The sequence below is a fragment of the Chiloscyllium punctatum genome, chromosome 40, assembly GCF_047496795.1.
Source record: "Chiloscyllium punctatum isolate Juve2018m chromosome 40, sChiPun1.3, whole genome shotgun sequence".
NCBI lineage: Eukaryota > Metazoa > Chordata > Chondrichthyes > Orectolobiformes > Hemiscylliidae > Chiloscyllium > Chiloscyllium punctatum.
The window spans coordinates 18,758,196-18,772,895 of NC_092778.1; the positions used below are offsets into that span (position 1 = coordinate 18,758,196).

At 40.7% G+C, this 14,700-nt stretch overlaps 1 protein-coding gene across 8 annotated transcripts in view; it reads left to right on the forward strand.

Moving 5' to 3' along the window:
* The window catches only part of katnip (katanin interacting protein), a 135,122-nt gene that overhangs the window by 40,314 nt on the left and 80,108 nt on the right, over window positions 1-14,700 (forward strand). For 7 of the 8 annotated variants that reach the window (XM_072559407.1, XM_072559414.1, XM_072559411.1 and 4 more), the window contains 5 exons: window positions 5,325-5,465; window positions 8,315-8,570; window positions 10,976-11,119; window positions 12,905-13,083; window positions 13,661-13,770. In XM_072559407.1, the coding sequence (XP_072415508.1) occupies window positions 5,325-5,465; window positions 8,315-8,570; window positions 10,976-11,119; window positions 12,905-13,083; window positions 13,661-13,770 (830 nt within the window). The remainder of the gene's footprint in view (window positions 1-5,324; window positions 5,466-8,314; window positions 8,571-10,975; window positions 11,120-12,904; window positions 13,084-13,660; window positions 13,771-14,700) is intronic. The other variant, XM_072559408.1, reaches the window with a different exon arrangement.

The following is a 14,700-nucleotide window of genomic DNA, read 5'->3' on the forward strand; positions in this document are numbered from 1 at the left end:
GTTCCAAAAAAAACCTACCTTAGCTTTAAACATATTTATTGAAGCAGTGTCAACTACTTTCCCGGGGCAAGTAATTCTGTAGGTTAATAACCCTCTGGGTGAAGACGTTCCTCCTCAATTCAATCCTAAATTTGCTCCCTCTAATCTTGAGGCTATGCTGTCTTGTCCTAGCTTTACCTTCCAGTGGAAACATCCTCTCTACTTCTATGTTTTCTATTCCCTTCATAACTTTATGTCTTTCTATATATTCCCCCCTCATTCTTTTGAATTCCAATGAATGTAATCCCAGTCTACTTAGTCTCTCCTCATAAGGCAACCCCCTCAATTCCGGAACCAGCGTAGTGAACCTCCTCTGCAGCCCCTCCAGTCCCAGTATGTTCTTTCTCAAATAAGAGACCAAAACTGCACACAGTACTCCAGGTGTGGTCTCACCAGCACCTTGGACAACTGCAACAAAACCTCTCTGCTTTTAAACTCAATCCCTTTAGCAGTGAAGGACAAATTTCTATTTGCCTTCTTAATTACTTGTACCTGCAGACCAACCTTCTGTAATTCATGGACAAGGACACCCAAGTCCCTCTGCTTAGCAGCATGCGGCAACTTTTTACCATTCAAGTAGTAATCATTTTTACTGTTACTCCTACCAAAATGGATGACTTCACAGTTATTTACATTGTATTCCATCTGATAGACCTTTGCCCACTCACTTAATGTATCTCTGTTCCTCTGCAAAATGTCACAGTCCTGTACCCACTTTGCTCTGCCACTTGTCTTAGAGTCATCTGCAAACTTTGACACCCTACATGTGTTTCCCAACTCCAAATTGTCCATATAAATTGTAAGTAATTACAGTCCCAACACCGATCCCTGAGACATACCACATGTCACTGATTGCCAGCAAGAATAGCACTATTTATCCCTACTCTTTGCTTCCTGTAAGTCAACCAATCCTCTCTCCATGCTCATACTTTACCCGTGACGCCATGCTTCCTTATGCAGCTGCAGCACTTTGTTGAACGCCTTTTGGAAATCTAGGAACACCACAGCCACTGTGTCCCTGTTGTCCACCTTGGTCATAACATCTTCATAGAATTCCAAAAGATTAATTAAACATGAACTGCCCTTCATGAACCCATGTAGCGTCTGCCCAAAGGGACAGTTTCTATCGAGATGCCTTGCTATTTCTTGCTTGATAATAGACTTAACTTCTGTTGTGGGAATGATGCTTAAGCTAACCAGTCTATAATTCCCCATCTTTTGTCTACTTCCTTTTTTAAACAATGGTATCACATTTGCTGTTTTCCAGTCTGTTGGGACTGCCCTACAGTTCAGTGAATTTTGGAAAATTACCGCCAGCACACTCGCTATTTCTCCTGCCATCTCTTTTAGGACCCTGGGATATATTCCATCAGGGCCAGGAGACTTGTCTCTCCTTAGCTCCATTAGCTTGCCCAAAACTGCCTCTTCCATAATAATGATTGTTTCCAGGTCCTCACCTACCTTCGTCTGTTTGCCAATTACTGGCATGTTATTAATGTCCTCCACTGTGAAGACTGATACAAAATACCTATTCAATGCCTGGTCCATTTCATCATATCCCATAACTAAATGCCCCTTCTCGTCCTTGAAAGGAACGTGTTTACTTTAGCCATTCTTTTTCGTTTTATATATTTTTAGAAACTTTTGCTCTTTGTCTTTATGTTGTGTTTTTTCTCATGTTTTTTCTCATGGTCTATTTTACTTTTCTTTATAAGTCTTTTTGTGGCTTCCTGTTGACCTTTGAAGTTTTCACAGTCTTCTAGTTTCATGCTGTTTTGGCCACTTTGAATGCCGTCTCACTTATTTCCTTAGTCACCCATGGCAGATACCCCCTTTTATTACAGTTTTTCCTTTTCACTGGAATATACTTTTGCTGAGCACTTTGAAAAATTGCTTTGAAAGTCCTCCACTGTTCGTCAACTGTCCCACCATAAAATCTTTGTTTCCAGTCTACTTTAGCCAAGTCCTCCCTCATTCTATTGTAGTCTCTCTTGTTTAAGCACAGGACTCTGGTATTGAATTTTACCTTCGCACTCTCCATTTGTATTCTAAATTCAACTATACTGTGGTCGCTCCTACCAAGAGGATCCCTAACTATGAGGTCATTAACTCTCATTACACAGGACCAGATCTAGGATAGCTTGCTCCTCATCATTCCATTACATACTGTTCAAGAAAACTATCATGGATACACTCAACGAACTCCTCCTCAAGGCTACCCTGACCGAGCTGGTTCAACCAATCTACATATAGATTAAAATCCCCCCATGATAATTACCATACCATTTTTTCAGGCATTAGTTTTGTTTTGTTTATTGCCCATGCTAATGTGATATTATTCGGTAGCCGATAGACTACACCTTTCAGTGACATTTTCTTCTTAGCATTTCTAATTTCCACCCAAATGGATTCAACCTTATTCTCAATAGAACCTATATCATCCTTCATCACTGCCCTGATGTCATCCTTGAATATCAGAGCTACACCACCTCCCTCACTTTCCTGTTTGTCCTTCCAAATAGTCTGATACCCCTGGATATTTAACTCCCAGTCATGAACATCCTGTAACCACGTCTCCACAACGGCTACTAAATCACATGCATTTGCAATGATTTGTGCCGTTAACTCATCAACCTTGTTATAAATGCTACGAACATTCAGGTAAAGTGCCTTTATGCTTGCTTTCTTTCCCGCATGATATGCAATATCTCTGATCATATCTCCTGAGTTATCCTTCCTTTTTACTTCTTTCATAGTCTGCCTTGAACTTAAACCTTCCTGCACACATGCTAACCTGCTGCTTACCTTTTTATGTATCATCATACTTCCTGTCGTTTTCCCTTTCCCTTCCCCTGACTCAGTAGTTTAAAGTCCGAGTGACCACCCTAATTATCCTTTTCACTAGAACACTGGTTTTAGATCAGTTCAGGTGGAGACCATCTCATCGGTATAGATGCCCCCCCCAACTCCGGTTCTAAAACTGATTCTAATGCCCCATGAAATGGAACCCCTCTTTCCCACACCATTCCCTCAGTCACGTGTTCACTTCCATAATTCTCTTATCCCTAAGCAAATTCGCACATGGCTGGGGCAGTAATCCGGAGGTTATGACCCTCAAGAACCCATTCCTTAATTTCGGTCCTAGTGCTTGATAATCCCCAAACCGGTCCTCCTTCCTAGCCTTGCCTATATTCTTAGTCCCAACGTGGATCACAACATCTGGACCCTCCCCCTCCCGCTCCAATATCCTTTCAAGCCGGTCAGAGATGTCTAGCACCCTGGCACTGGGCAGGTAACACACCATGCGGGACCCCCGATCCGGCTTGCAAAGGATACCACTTATCTTCCAAATGATAGAATCCCCTGTAAGTACCACTTGTCTTTTTGCTCTCCCCTCTCGAGTGGCCTTCTGCACCATGGTGCTGTGATCAGCTGGCTCATCCTCCCCGCAGCCCTCTTCCTCATCCACACAGGGAGCAAGCATCTCATACCTGTTTGATAAGGTCAAAAACTAATTCTCCTCCACTCCTTAACTCAGGATCCCCCTACCTACCTCACTTGTAATTACACAGTGTTGTCCCTGATCACTAACTGAATTTGAATTACTTAACCCACCAGGTGTGACTGCCTCCTGAAACAAAACGTCCAGGTAACTCTCCCCCTCCCAGATATGCCGCAGCGTTTGAAGCTCAGATTCCAGATCATCAACTCTGAGCTGGAGTTCCTCCAGCAATCAACACTTGCTGCAGATGTGGTCACTGCCATTCACAACGGAATCAGCCAGCTCCCACATCATACAGCTGCAGCACATCATCTGCCCAGCCATCTCTACTTAGTTAATTACTGTCTTACTTTATATAAATTTATGAGTTAAATAATTTCTAATACTTCTTTGCTATGGTCTTTTTTTAAATAACCAATTAATAGATAAATTTTAAAAAAGTAAACTTTTACTCAAACACATGATACAGAAGAAATAGAAAAGCCTTATTTTATCAACACACCACAGAGTTTTTTTTTTGGTTAGAGGAAGAGGGTGGGCGGGAGACACTAAACATGTAGTGTCTCAGGATCAACCGCTGCCCAAATATATCAATTCAGTCGCCTTCCCAAACTGCAATTCGACCGAAATGAAGGCTGCTCCTCCCATGAGGTAAGTTTTTAAATGGAGAACTTACTTTCCCGATAGTCCCCTGGTTTCCACTCTCGGAAGATAGTTGTAGTAAATCGCATCAATGCCTTTAAAGGAGTCTAGATAAACATGAGAAAGCTCTGGAAGTGTCTTTGATTGTGCTCAGTAATGATGTCCATTCATGAACTAGTTTATTTGTTGAATAAGGACTGTGATTCATGCACAAGTATTTAAGGCATGGTCCTTGTAAAGTTTTCTTGCATGTGACATACTCAGTGATACAGTCTGATGGTTTTGGAAGTTGGGAGATGTTGCTCATGTTCTTTGGTTTTGCAGCTAATCTCCTTTTCTCATTTCTTTTTACTGCCGTTTATTCATTTGCCTTCTATTTCTGTTTTTAATGAAGTTTTAAGTCTTCCACTTTCTTTTATATTTTGTCAATAGTCTTGTTTGTTGCATGCTTAAATTTAAACAGCTCAGCTTGACCTTGTGCTAAACATTTGCATGTACTTCAAGATATTCATGCTTCTGACATTTTAAATAAAGAATCAGCAACTGGTTTTATTACGCATACCTTAATTGAGAGTGCCATATTATTTACATTATCTTAATTTCTTATGTGGCCATTCCTGCCCCTAGATTCTGTGGTTCTACAATTATATTCCTGTTGCAAATGCTTCAATATTGTTCCGGATACGGTCATAGATGGGGAAACCCCATTAATAGAAGAAAAATTTTGTCTTCTTTCAGAGAGAGTTTAAGAAACTAGCTGCTTAAGATTGGGGCATGTCCTACAACAACTGAAACTTGAATTTTCGTAGTGCCTTTAAAGAAATTGTGGTTTTAAAGGAGCCCAAGTGTAGAGTGGGCGAGGACAGACTGTTGTGGGGAATGTACGGGGCAGGGGTGAGGCAGTGGGTTTTCGGATGTGTTGAAAGTAGAGAGTTTTGGTGAAGGGATGAGGGCTTCAGGAAAGAGGCGTGGGGTTGGGTTTTGGTTAGTGAATGTGGACGGTGGGGTTTGGGGAAGGGAAAGGGAAGAGTGAAGGTAATTCTAAGGTATTAAGCCTCATTGCCCGTGCTTTCAGGCAAAATACAGGGACTTGTTCCTTCATGCCATTAATTGTTTTTTTTGTTTTCTCAATTACTTGCAGATTCTCGCTGATGATTCTACCAGGATCAGAAACAACTCTTGTTTTCCTTCCAATTCTTCCTTCATAAAACCTGGAAGGATTGCAGATAACATCGGCTCTGATGACAATGAAAAAATACTCCTGAGCATACACGAAGTTAAGGTATGCACTAGCAGCAAATCCTTAATGAATTCAAATGGAGAATAGTTAATTTCCCATGATTGGGTATAAATAATACAGGATACTTTAAATCTGATAAGTAGTTTATATATAAGATTTCTTGCCCATCCCTAGCTGTCCATGTCAGCCATGTAATGGAGTCATTTGTGGAGCATATCCTGAAGGACATCACTATTTGATCAAAAAGGAACAGAAGGGGGACTTGTACTTAAATGCCATACCATTAATTAGATGCCTCAAAACACTTTTCAGTCATTGAAGTGCTTTTTGAAATGCAGTCACTGTTGTAATGGAATCACAGAGTCAAAGAACACAGAAACACACCCTTCAGCCCAACTCGTCCATTCCGACTCAGTTTCCCAAACTAATTGGACGAATTGTAATTTAATTGATGTAATATCCTAGTACTCTCACAGATAGAACTCTGTATATGACCACAGATATTCTACAATGCCTAATAAATCCACAGCCATGTACAGAGGAACCTCGATTATCTGAATATCAATTATTTGAATATCGGGATTATCTGAAAGAGATCTTGAGGTCCCAATGGAAACATAACATCAAAGAGGTGTTTCCAACACTGATTGCGCCATTTGTTTACAATGATTAAAAATGAACTCAGCTTACAGAAATGCTGCCGGGAACAGTCCTGGACATCGATGGGAGCCCAGGCACCGTCTCCAAATGACTAACCTCCCTCCCTCCCTCTCTCTCTCCCCGCACTTTCCCTGGAGTTCTACACAGGTGTGTACCCTGAATCCCCTTTGCCCAGATAATCTCTCCAACATTTTCCTGTTCAGGGCAAAAGTGGAACTTGACAAAAAGTTGCAGTAAAAGGGGGTGTGTGGGTGGGTGTGTCACACGTGCTGTTTGCAGACTCACCCCCCACCCCCACCCCCACCCCCAAAGGCACCAGCAGTCTTACTGTTGGTGTCCAGTCTGGCTGCCCTGAGTTGGGGGGGGGGGAGTAAGGCTGCAGACGGGTCGGATGGGGGCGTGGGTGTAGGACCATTCGGCGCGGCCAATTTGGCGCAGCCCATTTTGGCGCAAACCCAATTCGGCGCAGAACTGTTTCAGCGCAGCTCATATTTACTCCTTTTCAGGCTTAATTAAAAGCATTAATGAAAGCAATAAAAAGAAAAATAATGTTTATCCTCTTTAGTAAAAATGTTAAAAAGAAAATAAAAATAAAACACTTCCCTCTGCAGTTTCAGCAGCTCGTACTTTTATCTTTGAAATGACGGTATCTCTTTCCACCTTAGATGCCGAAGCTGCATGCGAATGTTTATTAGTTTATTTCACTAGGTCACCATTTATAACGTGAATTCAAGCTTTGCAAATGTCCTTCTTCTCACATCTCCAAAACTTTGTTATCTTATCAGCAACATATCTATCAAATATGTATATATAGCTGTCGTATGATCACTTTTCCTTTCCACGTTTTGACAACAAAATTGTTGATGGCATTTTAATGGGTTATATTTTATTTTAATAATAACTACAAACTACTGAATAACTACAAAACAGTTCTGTGCCAAAATTGGTCTGCGCCGAATCGTTCACACCAAAATGACTGTGCCGAATGGTCCCAATCCGTGGGGGCATAGAATGTGGGGTTGGGACAGATGGGTAGTGGCATTGGAAGGGGTTGGGTGCGGTTGGTGGGTGGGGTGGACGGAGCAGAGGCAGATGGGGCGGTGTGGTTGAACAGGGCTGGGGGCAAGTCAGGGTGGGTTTGGACAGGGTTGAGTGTCAGAAAGGGGTCGGAGTTATCAGGGTTGGACAGGTTTGGGGGGGGGGGGGGGGTGTCGGATGGGGTGGCCGGTTTGAGTGGTCGGTTAGAGATGGGGTAGGGGGTCAAACGATGGGGGTGCGTCAAACAGAGTTGGAGGTGGAGGCAGAGGCGAATGGGGCAGTGTGGTTGGAAGGAGTTGGGGGCGGGGTGGGGGCGGGATGGGGGCAGGGTTGGTCAGAATTGGGGGTCGGAAAGGGGATGGGGTTGGTGGGGTTGAATGGTGGTGGGGTGAGGGGCTGCTGGCACGTGGTATATAGCTGCTTAGTCTCCCGAACGGGGAGCGGACTTAGCAAGTGCTCACTGTGCCAATCCCATTAAACTGATGGGGAGTGGCATCAGCAATGCTGCAGGTCCCTTACACTGTATGTGTATGTCTGCTCAGAAACAAACCCTGAGACAGAGAGTGGGAACAAGGCAGGCAGAGCGAGGAAAAAGGAAACTTCTGAAAACTCCCCGCCCCAGAGGAGAGGCATTGAATCAATTAACCGAATAATCAATTAACAGAACAAAATAGTGCCTGCCCATCTCATCCGGATCATCAAGGTTCCTCTGTATCACCCAATATAAATAAATTGCTAACAGACATATCATGTATGAAATGAAGCAACCATTTTGTACACAGCAAACTCTGACAAAACAGCAAAGCATTAATCATATAATCTTTCTTGTGATGTTAGGATGAGGGATTGGTCAAATCTCCTGGGATAACTCTTAGTCTTTTCTCAAACAGTGCCATGGGATTTTAAATGTCCCCACAGAGTGTAGCTGGGGCAAGAGGGAAGTAGGTGTGTGTGGTGTTTGGTTCTGAAAAAAAAGCCCTTCTAACTCCAGCACCCTCGAAGTGCTGCACTGCATTGTCAACTTTGATTTCTGTGCTCAAGCCCTAGACTAACACTTGAAACTTGTGACTCAGGTGAGAGCACACCCATCTAAGCCACCATCGACACTGCAACAATCCTAAAACCAACATTGAAGTAGCGTTCTGATTGTCATATTGTTAACCCACTACTTAATGCATTACTTCTTTTGTTAGATGTTGAGAAGAAGCTTGCAGCAGACTGCTGACCTCCAGCTTAGTGATGAAAAGAGCACTGGCAGTGAGGACTCTGATTCTCTAGAGGACGAGAAAATTGGAGAGCAGATTGAAACTCGAGAATCAACAGACAGTCTGGAGAACCTACAGCTGAATAAGCAACCTTTCCAGTGTGGCCCAGAGGCTAGCCACTGTGCCTTGCATCCTGGAGATCTGATTGTACTTGAATTTGGTCCTGGAACAAAAAGTAAGTCTGGTAAGATTTAAGAAATGTAATGCATTTCACAATTCACAGAAGTTCATGTTACTATTTAAAATTTGGATTATGCAGCTTTATTGGAATGGAACTTTAAGATTTCTTTATCAAATCAACCGTTTTTACTGCCTTTGCTTTAGAAACAATGTGGCATGGTAATACTAAAACACACACGATTTCAAACGTTGCTTTGTTTTACAAATGCAAGGATTTATCTTCATCTATATGATTGCTTTAAGTCCAACTGCCTGTGATACTTCCCAAGAGCAGGGTAATGGGATTAGCTCCAGCATAAAACTGGAAAGAGTAAAGAACAGATGCTGATGCAATGAGCTAACTAGCCATCGTCTATGCCATTCTACTTCTATGATATTAGTCGCTGCTTACAATTTCATTCTTTTCCAATAGTATCCAGGCATTAAATTATACTTCTGCACCGTATTCTGTGTGCACAAATAATGAGCGTTAGAGTACATTCACTTGGTGAAAATAGAGTAACGGTCAGAATATTTAGCAGGATATGAGGAGTTCATTGGAAATTGATAACCTTCTCTTCCTCGAGACATTGGCTCTTCTGAATCGAAGAAAGGAAGGAAAAATCCAATGTAGGCACACAGGAAAAGCGATCAGATGGTTCATTGTCTACATTGGAATCCAGTCCATGTAACGTCTCCAATGTACAGATGTCCCAACAGTGTTTATCCTGGAGGTTAATGTAAAAGGCCAGAAAATGGAGGAAGTGATGAGAAAAATGGCAAGGTTATACCACAATCGATGAGTACAATCGGAGGAACTTTCATAACCTTAGCTCATTTTTTTTTGTCAGAAGGCATAGGAAACATATAGAGCAGAGTTGGATGAAATGACTGTTGTCAAGGCTGTATTACTATTTTTCCTTCTTCCATTAAGTTACTGTGACAACTTAAATATATTTCTATTCTTTTCAAATGCTAAATCAAAAAGAATAACCATTACCATGCACTTAAAAGATTCCTACACTTCCAGTCTATCCTTGGATTGTATTTGCCATAGTGCTTGAATTACTATTTCTGACCAGAATTAGGACAATAGAACCTGCAGAGGGTTAGAGACAGGCTAAGCAAGTAGGCAAGAATTTAGCAGATGGAACATAATGTGGGAAAATGTGAGGTTGTGCACTTTGCCAGGAGAAATGAAGGAGCTAAATATTATTTAAATGGAGAAAAACTGCAGAGAGCTACAGGACAAAGGATTTGGGAATCCTAGTGCATAAATCACAAAAAGCTAGTGTACAAGTTTAGCAGGTAATGGGTAAGGCAAGTGGAAAGTTGACCTTTATTTTGAAGGGAATTGTGAATAACATTAGGAAAGTCTTGCTAAAGTTTTACAAAGTTCTAGCTGGATCATATCTGGAATAATGTGAACAGTCCCTTATCTAAGGAAAGATTAGAGGCAGTCCGAGAAGGTTCACTGGGTTGATCCTGGATATGGAGGGGCACCCTGACAAGGAGAGGTTGAATAAGTTGGGACTACACTCATTGGAGTTTAGAAGAAAGAGAAGCAACCTTATTGAAACAAGGTTCTTAGGTAGCATGACAAAGAAGATGCCAAGAGGTCTCCCCTTGTGGGAAATACCAGGAGAAGAAGACATGATTTCTGATGGGTCACCCATTTCAGACAGAAATGAAGGAGGAGTTTCTTCTCTGAGGGTGGTGAATCTGTGGAATTCTTTACTGCAGAGGGCTGTGTCATTAAATATACTCAAGGCTGTAATAGGTAATTCTTTAATCAGTAAAGGAATCAAGAGCTGTGGGAAAAGTAGCAGAAAAGTGGAGTTGAGGATTTGCAAATCAGCCATGATCTTATTAAATAGTAGAGAGCACTCAGGGCTGAATAGCCTATTTCTGGTCCTACATCCTATAGTCTTATAAGACATTAATATAAAAATAATCCATCTTCTTAGCACACAATAGATAACTTAATAATGTGAGTCATTGAGTCATATTGACAGAAAGGCTCTAGTTGAAATCTTGGCTGAAGACTTTAAAAATCTATCATTGCTTTCCGCCCAGTTGACAGATGGGATTTAAGAGTGCACTGCTCCTTATAATATAAATATGTAATATAAATGATACAAAGAAACTGGCAGGGCAGTGGGAGAAGACTGTAGGTTTGGGCCAAATTGGACAGTCGTTCAATTAAAGCCATTACAGGCCTGAATTAGTCCCTTTTATATTGTCTGATTTTATGATGCAGTATTTTAGCATGCTGTGCTCTTCCTTCAGAAAGTAAATGTGTGAAAGGAGAATATTAAGAGCTAAATACAATTATTCAAATTGTACAATTTTGAAGTGTTAGAGTATGTGTTAACAGCGTAAGGTAGATTTTAATTAAAAATAGATTATTTATTAATGCATCATTTGCAGGCAGTCGAAAAGAGCAAGCTCTGACAGCAGCTAGGAAAAATGATGTGGAATCTTACATTCCCTTGAAACCCAGTCTGGTGAAAAGTAAATCTTTTGACAGATTCACCTCTTCTTCTAATCAAGATGGAGTGGACCTGATTTCAAGTAAGGTTTCTTTCTGATGGTGGGAGTATGAAGTTTCAAGTTTTGTCTTTAGAACTGACATTCTGTCGACTTGTGAGAAGATAGGACTGTAAGCACGAGGAATTGTAAATCTTTTTCGGACAAATATCCAAACAGCTGAACAACTAATTGGAAAAATTCCATTGTGTTTCCACCCAGCACATGGAGTACTGTGGGTTTGTTGTTTAGCATTAATTTTTGAAAGAAATGTTTGATTTTTTTAAGCGTTTGTTTTCTGTCCCATTTAGTACTGATGTTACACTGGAGTACAAAGCATATAATTTTGTATTTGTTTATAGGATGTGGCAAAGGCACTTATTGTTCATCCCAGTTTGCCCTTGAGCAGGTGGTGATGAACCACTTCTTCAACTGAACCAATTTGCAGCCTCTGGTCTGCTCTCATGGCCACAGTTTACATATGGCTGGTCTGATTCAGTTTCTGGTCTCTAGAAACCAGAATGTTACTAGTGGAGGATTCAGTGAAGGTAATGCAATTAAACATCAAGTGATAGTGTTTAGATTCTCCCTTATTGGAAATGGTTGTTGCCTGGCACTTTTGTGCTGAGAATGTCTTTTTTTAAAATTAAATATTCATGAGTGCCACTTATTAGTGTCCAAATCCTGCCACATATGATGTAGATTGCTTCGTTTTTTGAGGAATTGCAAGTGATGCTGAATATCACACAATCACCAGTGAACACCCCCACTTCTGACCTTATATTAATGGGAAGTCATTCATGAAGTGTTGAAGGTGGTCAAGCTTTGGACAGTACAGTAATCCTTGTTTAACATAAATTAAAAGAATGTTAAGTCTGAGTTAGTGCATCCATTTAAACAATTCACAACTAATAGTTCCAGTGCTCACAAGACTTTCCCAAAGCATTGCCACTCTCGCCATCAGTCCCTCTTGCTCCTGGAAATAAATTTCCTGCTTCCCAAGCCTTGCTTCCCACCAGCATTGTTTGCTGCCCTCACTCCCTGTGGTTGCTCCTTGCCTCAGCCTTGCCTCCTGTTCTCTGTTCTCTGGAGTCCTGGGGTCAGTTGTTCTTCTGACTTCACTTGTTCTGAATCACAGGAAAGTCCTAGCCTCCATCTAGTGGCGGAGATTGCTCAGTGAACATAGTCCTCAGATTTCACCAGATACCTACATGAGTCATTGTTTGTCACTAGATGATACTGGGTCAGTCAAACCTTACTGTAGATATTTTATATTCAGTCTTTTCAGATGTGGGGTAAGTAGGGCTTGAACCCAGACCTTCTGGTGTAGAAGTAGAGACACCATTACTGCATCGAAAGTCTAATGACTGCGCTATCTGCATTCTAATAGTATTATATGATGAGTTTGTTTTATAGTTAGCAAGTTATTTCAGCTTGAAGTGTACAGAGCTGCATAGGTGTTTCAAATTGTACATTATATTTTGTGGGTGACATATATCCAAAGTAACCTCAAAATGCAGTGTTTCGTTGGCAGCTGACACTTCTAGCAACATGACCGGCAAAATTTAATCAAAAGTGCTCAATCAATTCTGACTCATCATAGACACCATAGGGAGTGATTGGTCAATATTCTTTAACCCTGTAATACAAACCCCCAAAACATTAAATAGATTATCTTTTAAATTCTAGATCTTGTGTCCTGATTTTTTAATATCAGCATAAAGTTCTTGCTTAACATTATGTTTTTCTTTAAATGGAGTTTGGCTGTATTTTTATGTGTTTAATTTCAGTATAGTCAGTAATAGTAACGTATACTATTCATTTGTTTAGCTCAAGAAAGTCGTCAAGAGAGGGTACTTTCTGCTGCAAGAAGGAATATATGCCAGGGGAAGGATCCAGAATTATCAGCTTCGAGTGTATTTCAAGCCATGCAGAAAGAAAATGAAGATATGTTGAAAAGTGTAGATAAGCAGAGAATAATAACAAAAACGCCCATATGTTGGCAAACGGTATGCAGTCTTGAGAATGTTGTAATGGGATGGATTAAAGTTGTTTCTTCGCATCCTAGTAGAAATTCTTTAAGTTTTTTCTGCTTCAAAGTGCTACAGAGTTTCATGCATTACCATTCTAATCTGGTGTATCACAAAGGGAAATTCTGAATCTACAGGCATTATAAAAGAAGAAACTGATCTTACCTCAGGGTAAATAGTTATGCGGTTTTCAAGTTTCCTACTGTATGTATTTCTTAACGAGATTGAGGATCCAGATAACCGATTGAATATCATGAATTTATTTATATTTGAGTGTCAGCATACCATAGGAAAATGTGCATGCAATAGGGTTTCCTATTCTGAGGCACGCGTTAAGCAATTTATATGAATATACATTGCGTTGATTGAAAGTGATCATTTTGGTTTCCAGGAAAAGCATTCTTAGTCATTTCTTGGTCAAAACTAATCAAAAGCAATTTGAAAGAGAGTGAGAAAGAAGTGTTGAGTTTTGCATAATTTAAATTATGATATTTGATCAAGCATTTTATTTGTTCAAAAACTACTGTTTCAGTTATCCAACTGTTGCATTATTCAGCTTTCACCTTCAGAACCAGCAATAAATGGCACACTACAGTGTTCACCTGTACCAGTAAAGCACAATATGATCAATAAAGCTATTGAACGAATCAGCTATTTGGAACCAAGGTAACTTCAGGTTTCTAAGTTCTTATATTAGAATGTCTTTTTGGAATTAAAAATGTAAATCTGTATGCATTTCCATTTGAACTATTAGCTGTTCAACCATCGTACTTTTTCATTTTTATATCGACTCCTATAACGACTTCCTATTAAACACATCACTCTGTACAATCTGTCCACAGGAAAACATATTCTGCATACACTGTTTTTGCACAAAGCTTCAAAACCATTTTGAAATTTTTAAAAATTATCTCTTCCCTCAGTAACTGAAGTGTTCAAAACATGTTTAGACATTCAAAGTTTGGGAGAAGATTTGTAGCTCGGGTGCTCGTTATTGTGGTTCTGTTCGCCGAGCTGGGAATTTGTCTTGCAAACGTTTCGTCCCCTGTCTAGGTGACATCCTCAGTGCTTGGGAGCCTCCTGTGAAGCGCTTCTGTGCTGTTTCCTCCGGCATTTATAGTGGCCTGTCTCTGCCGGAACAACCGGAAGCGGCAGAGACAGGCCACTATAAATGCCGGAGGAAACAGCACAGAAGCGCTTCACAGGAGGCTCCCAAGCACTGAGGATGTCACCCAGACAGGGGACGAAACGTTTGCAAGACAAATTCCCAGCTCGGCGAACAGAACCACAACAATATTTAAACGTATCATGAAACACCTTAACTCATTTGCCTCTGAAATTGTGCATTTCCCAGAGTGCATCAGATCAGTCCTATAAACTGCATTGAGAATTTTTTCTTAATTCCATGAGTGTGATGTAAACTGTGGATGTATGTGTATATAAAATAACTTTTAATGTTAGTTTTATTTTAGATTAGATTGCCTAAAGTATGGAAACAGGGCCTTCGGCCCAACAAGTCCACACTGACCCTCCAAAGAGTAACCCACCCAGACCCATTTCCTTCTGACTAATGCACCTTACACTATGGGTGATTTA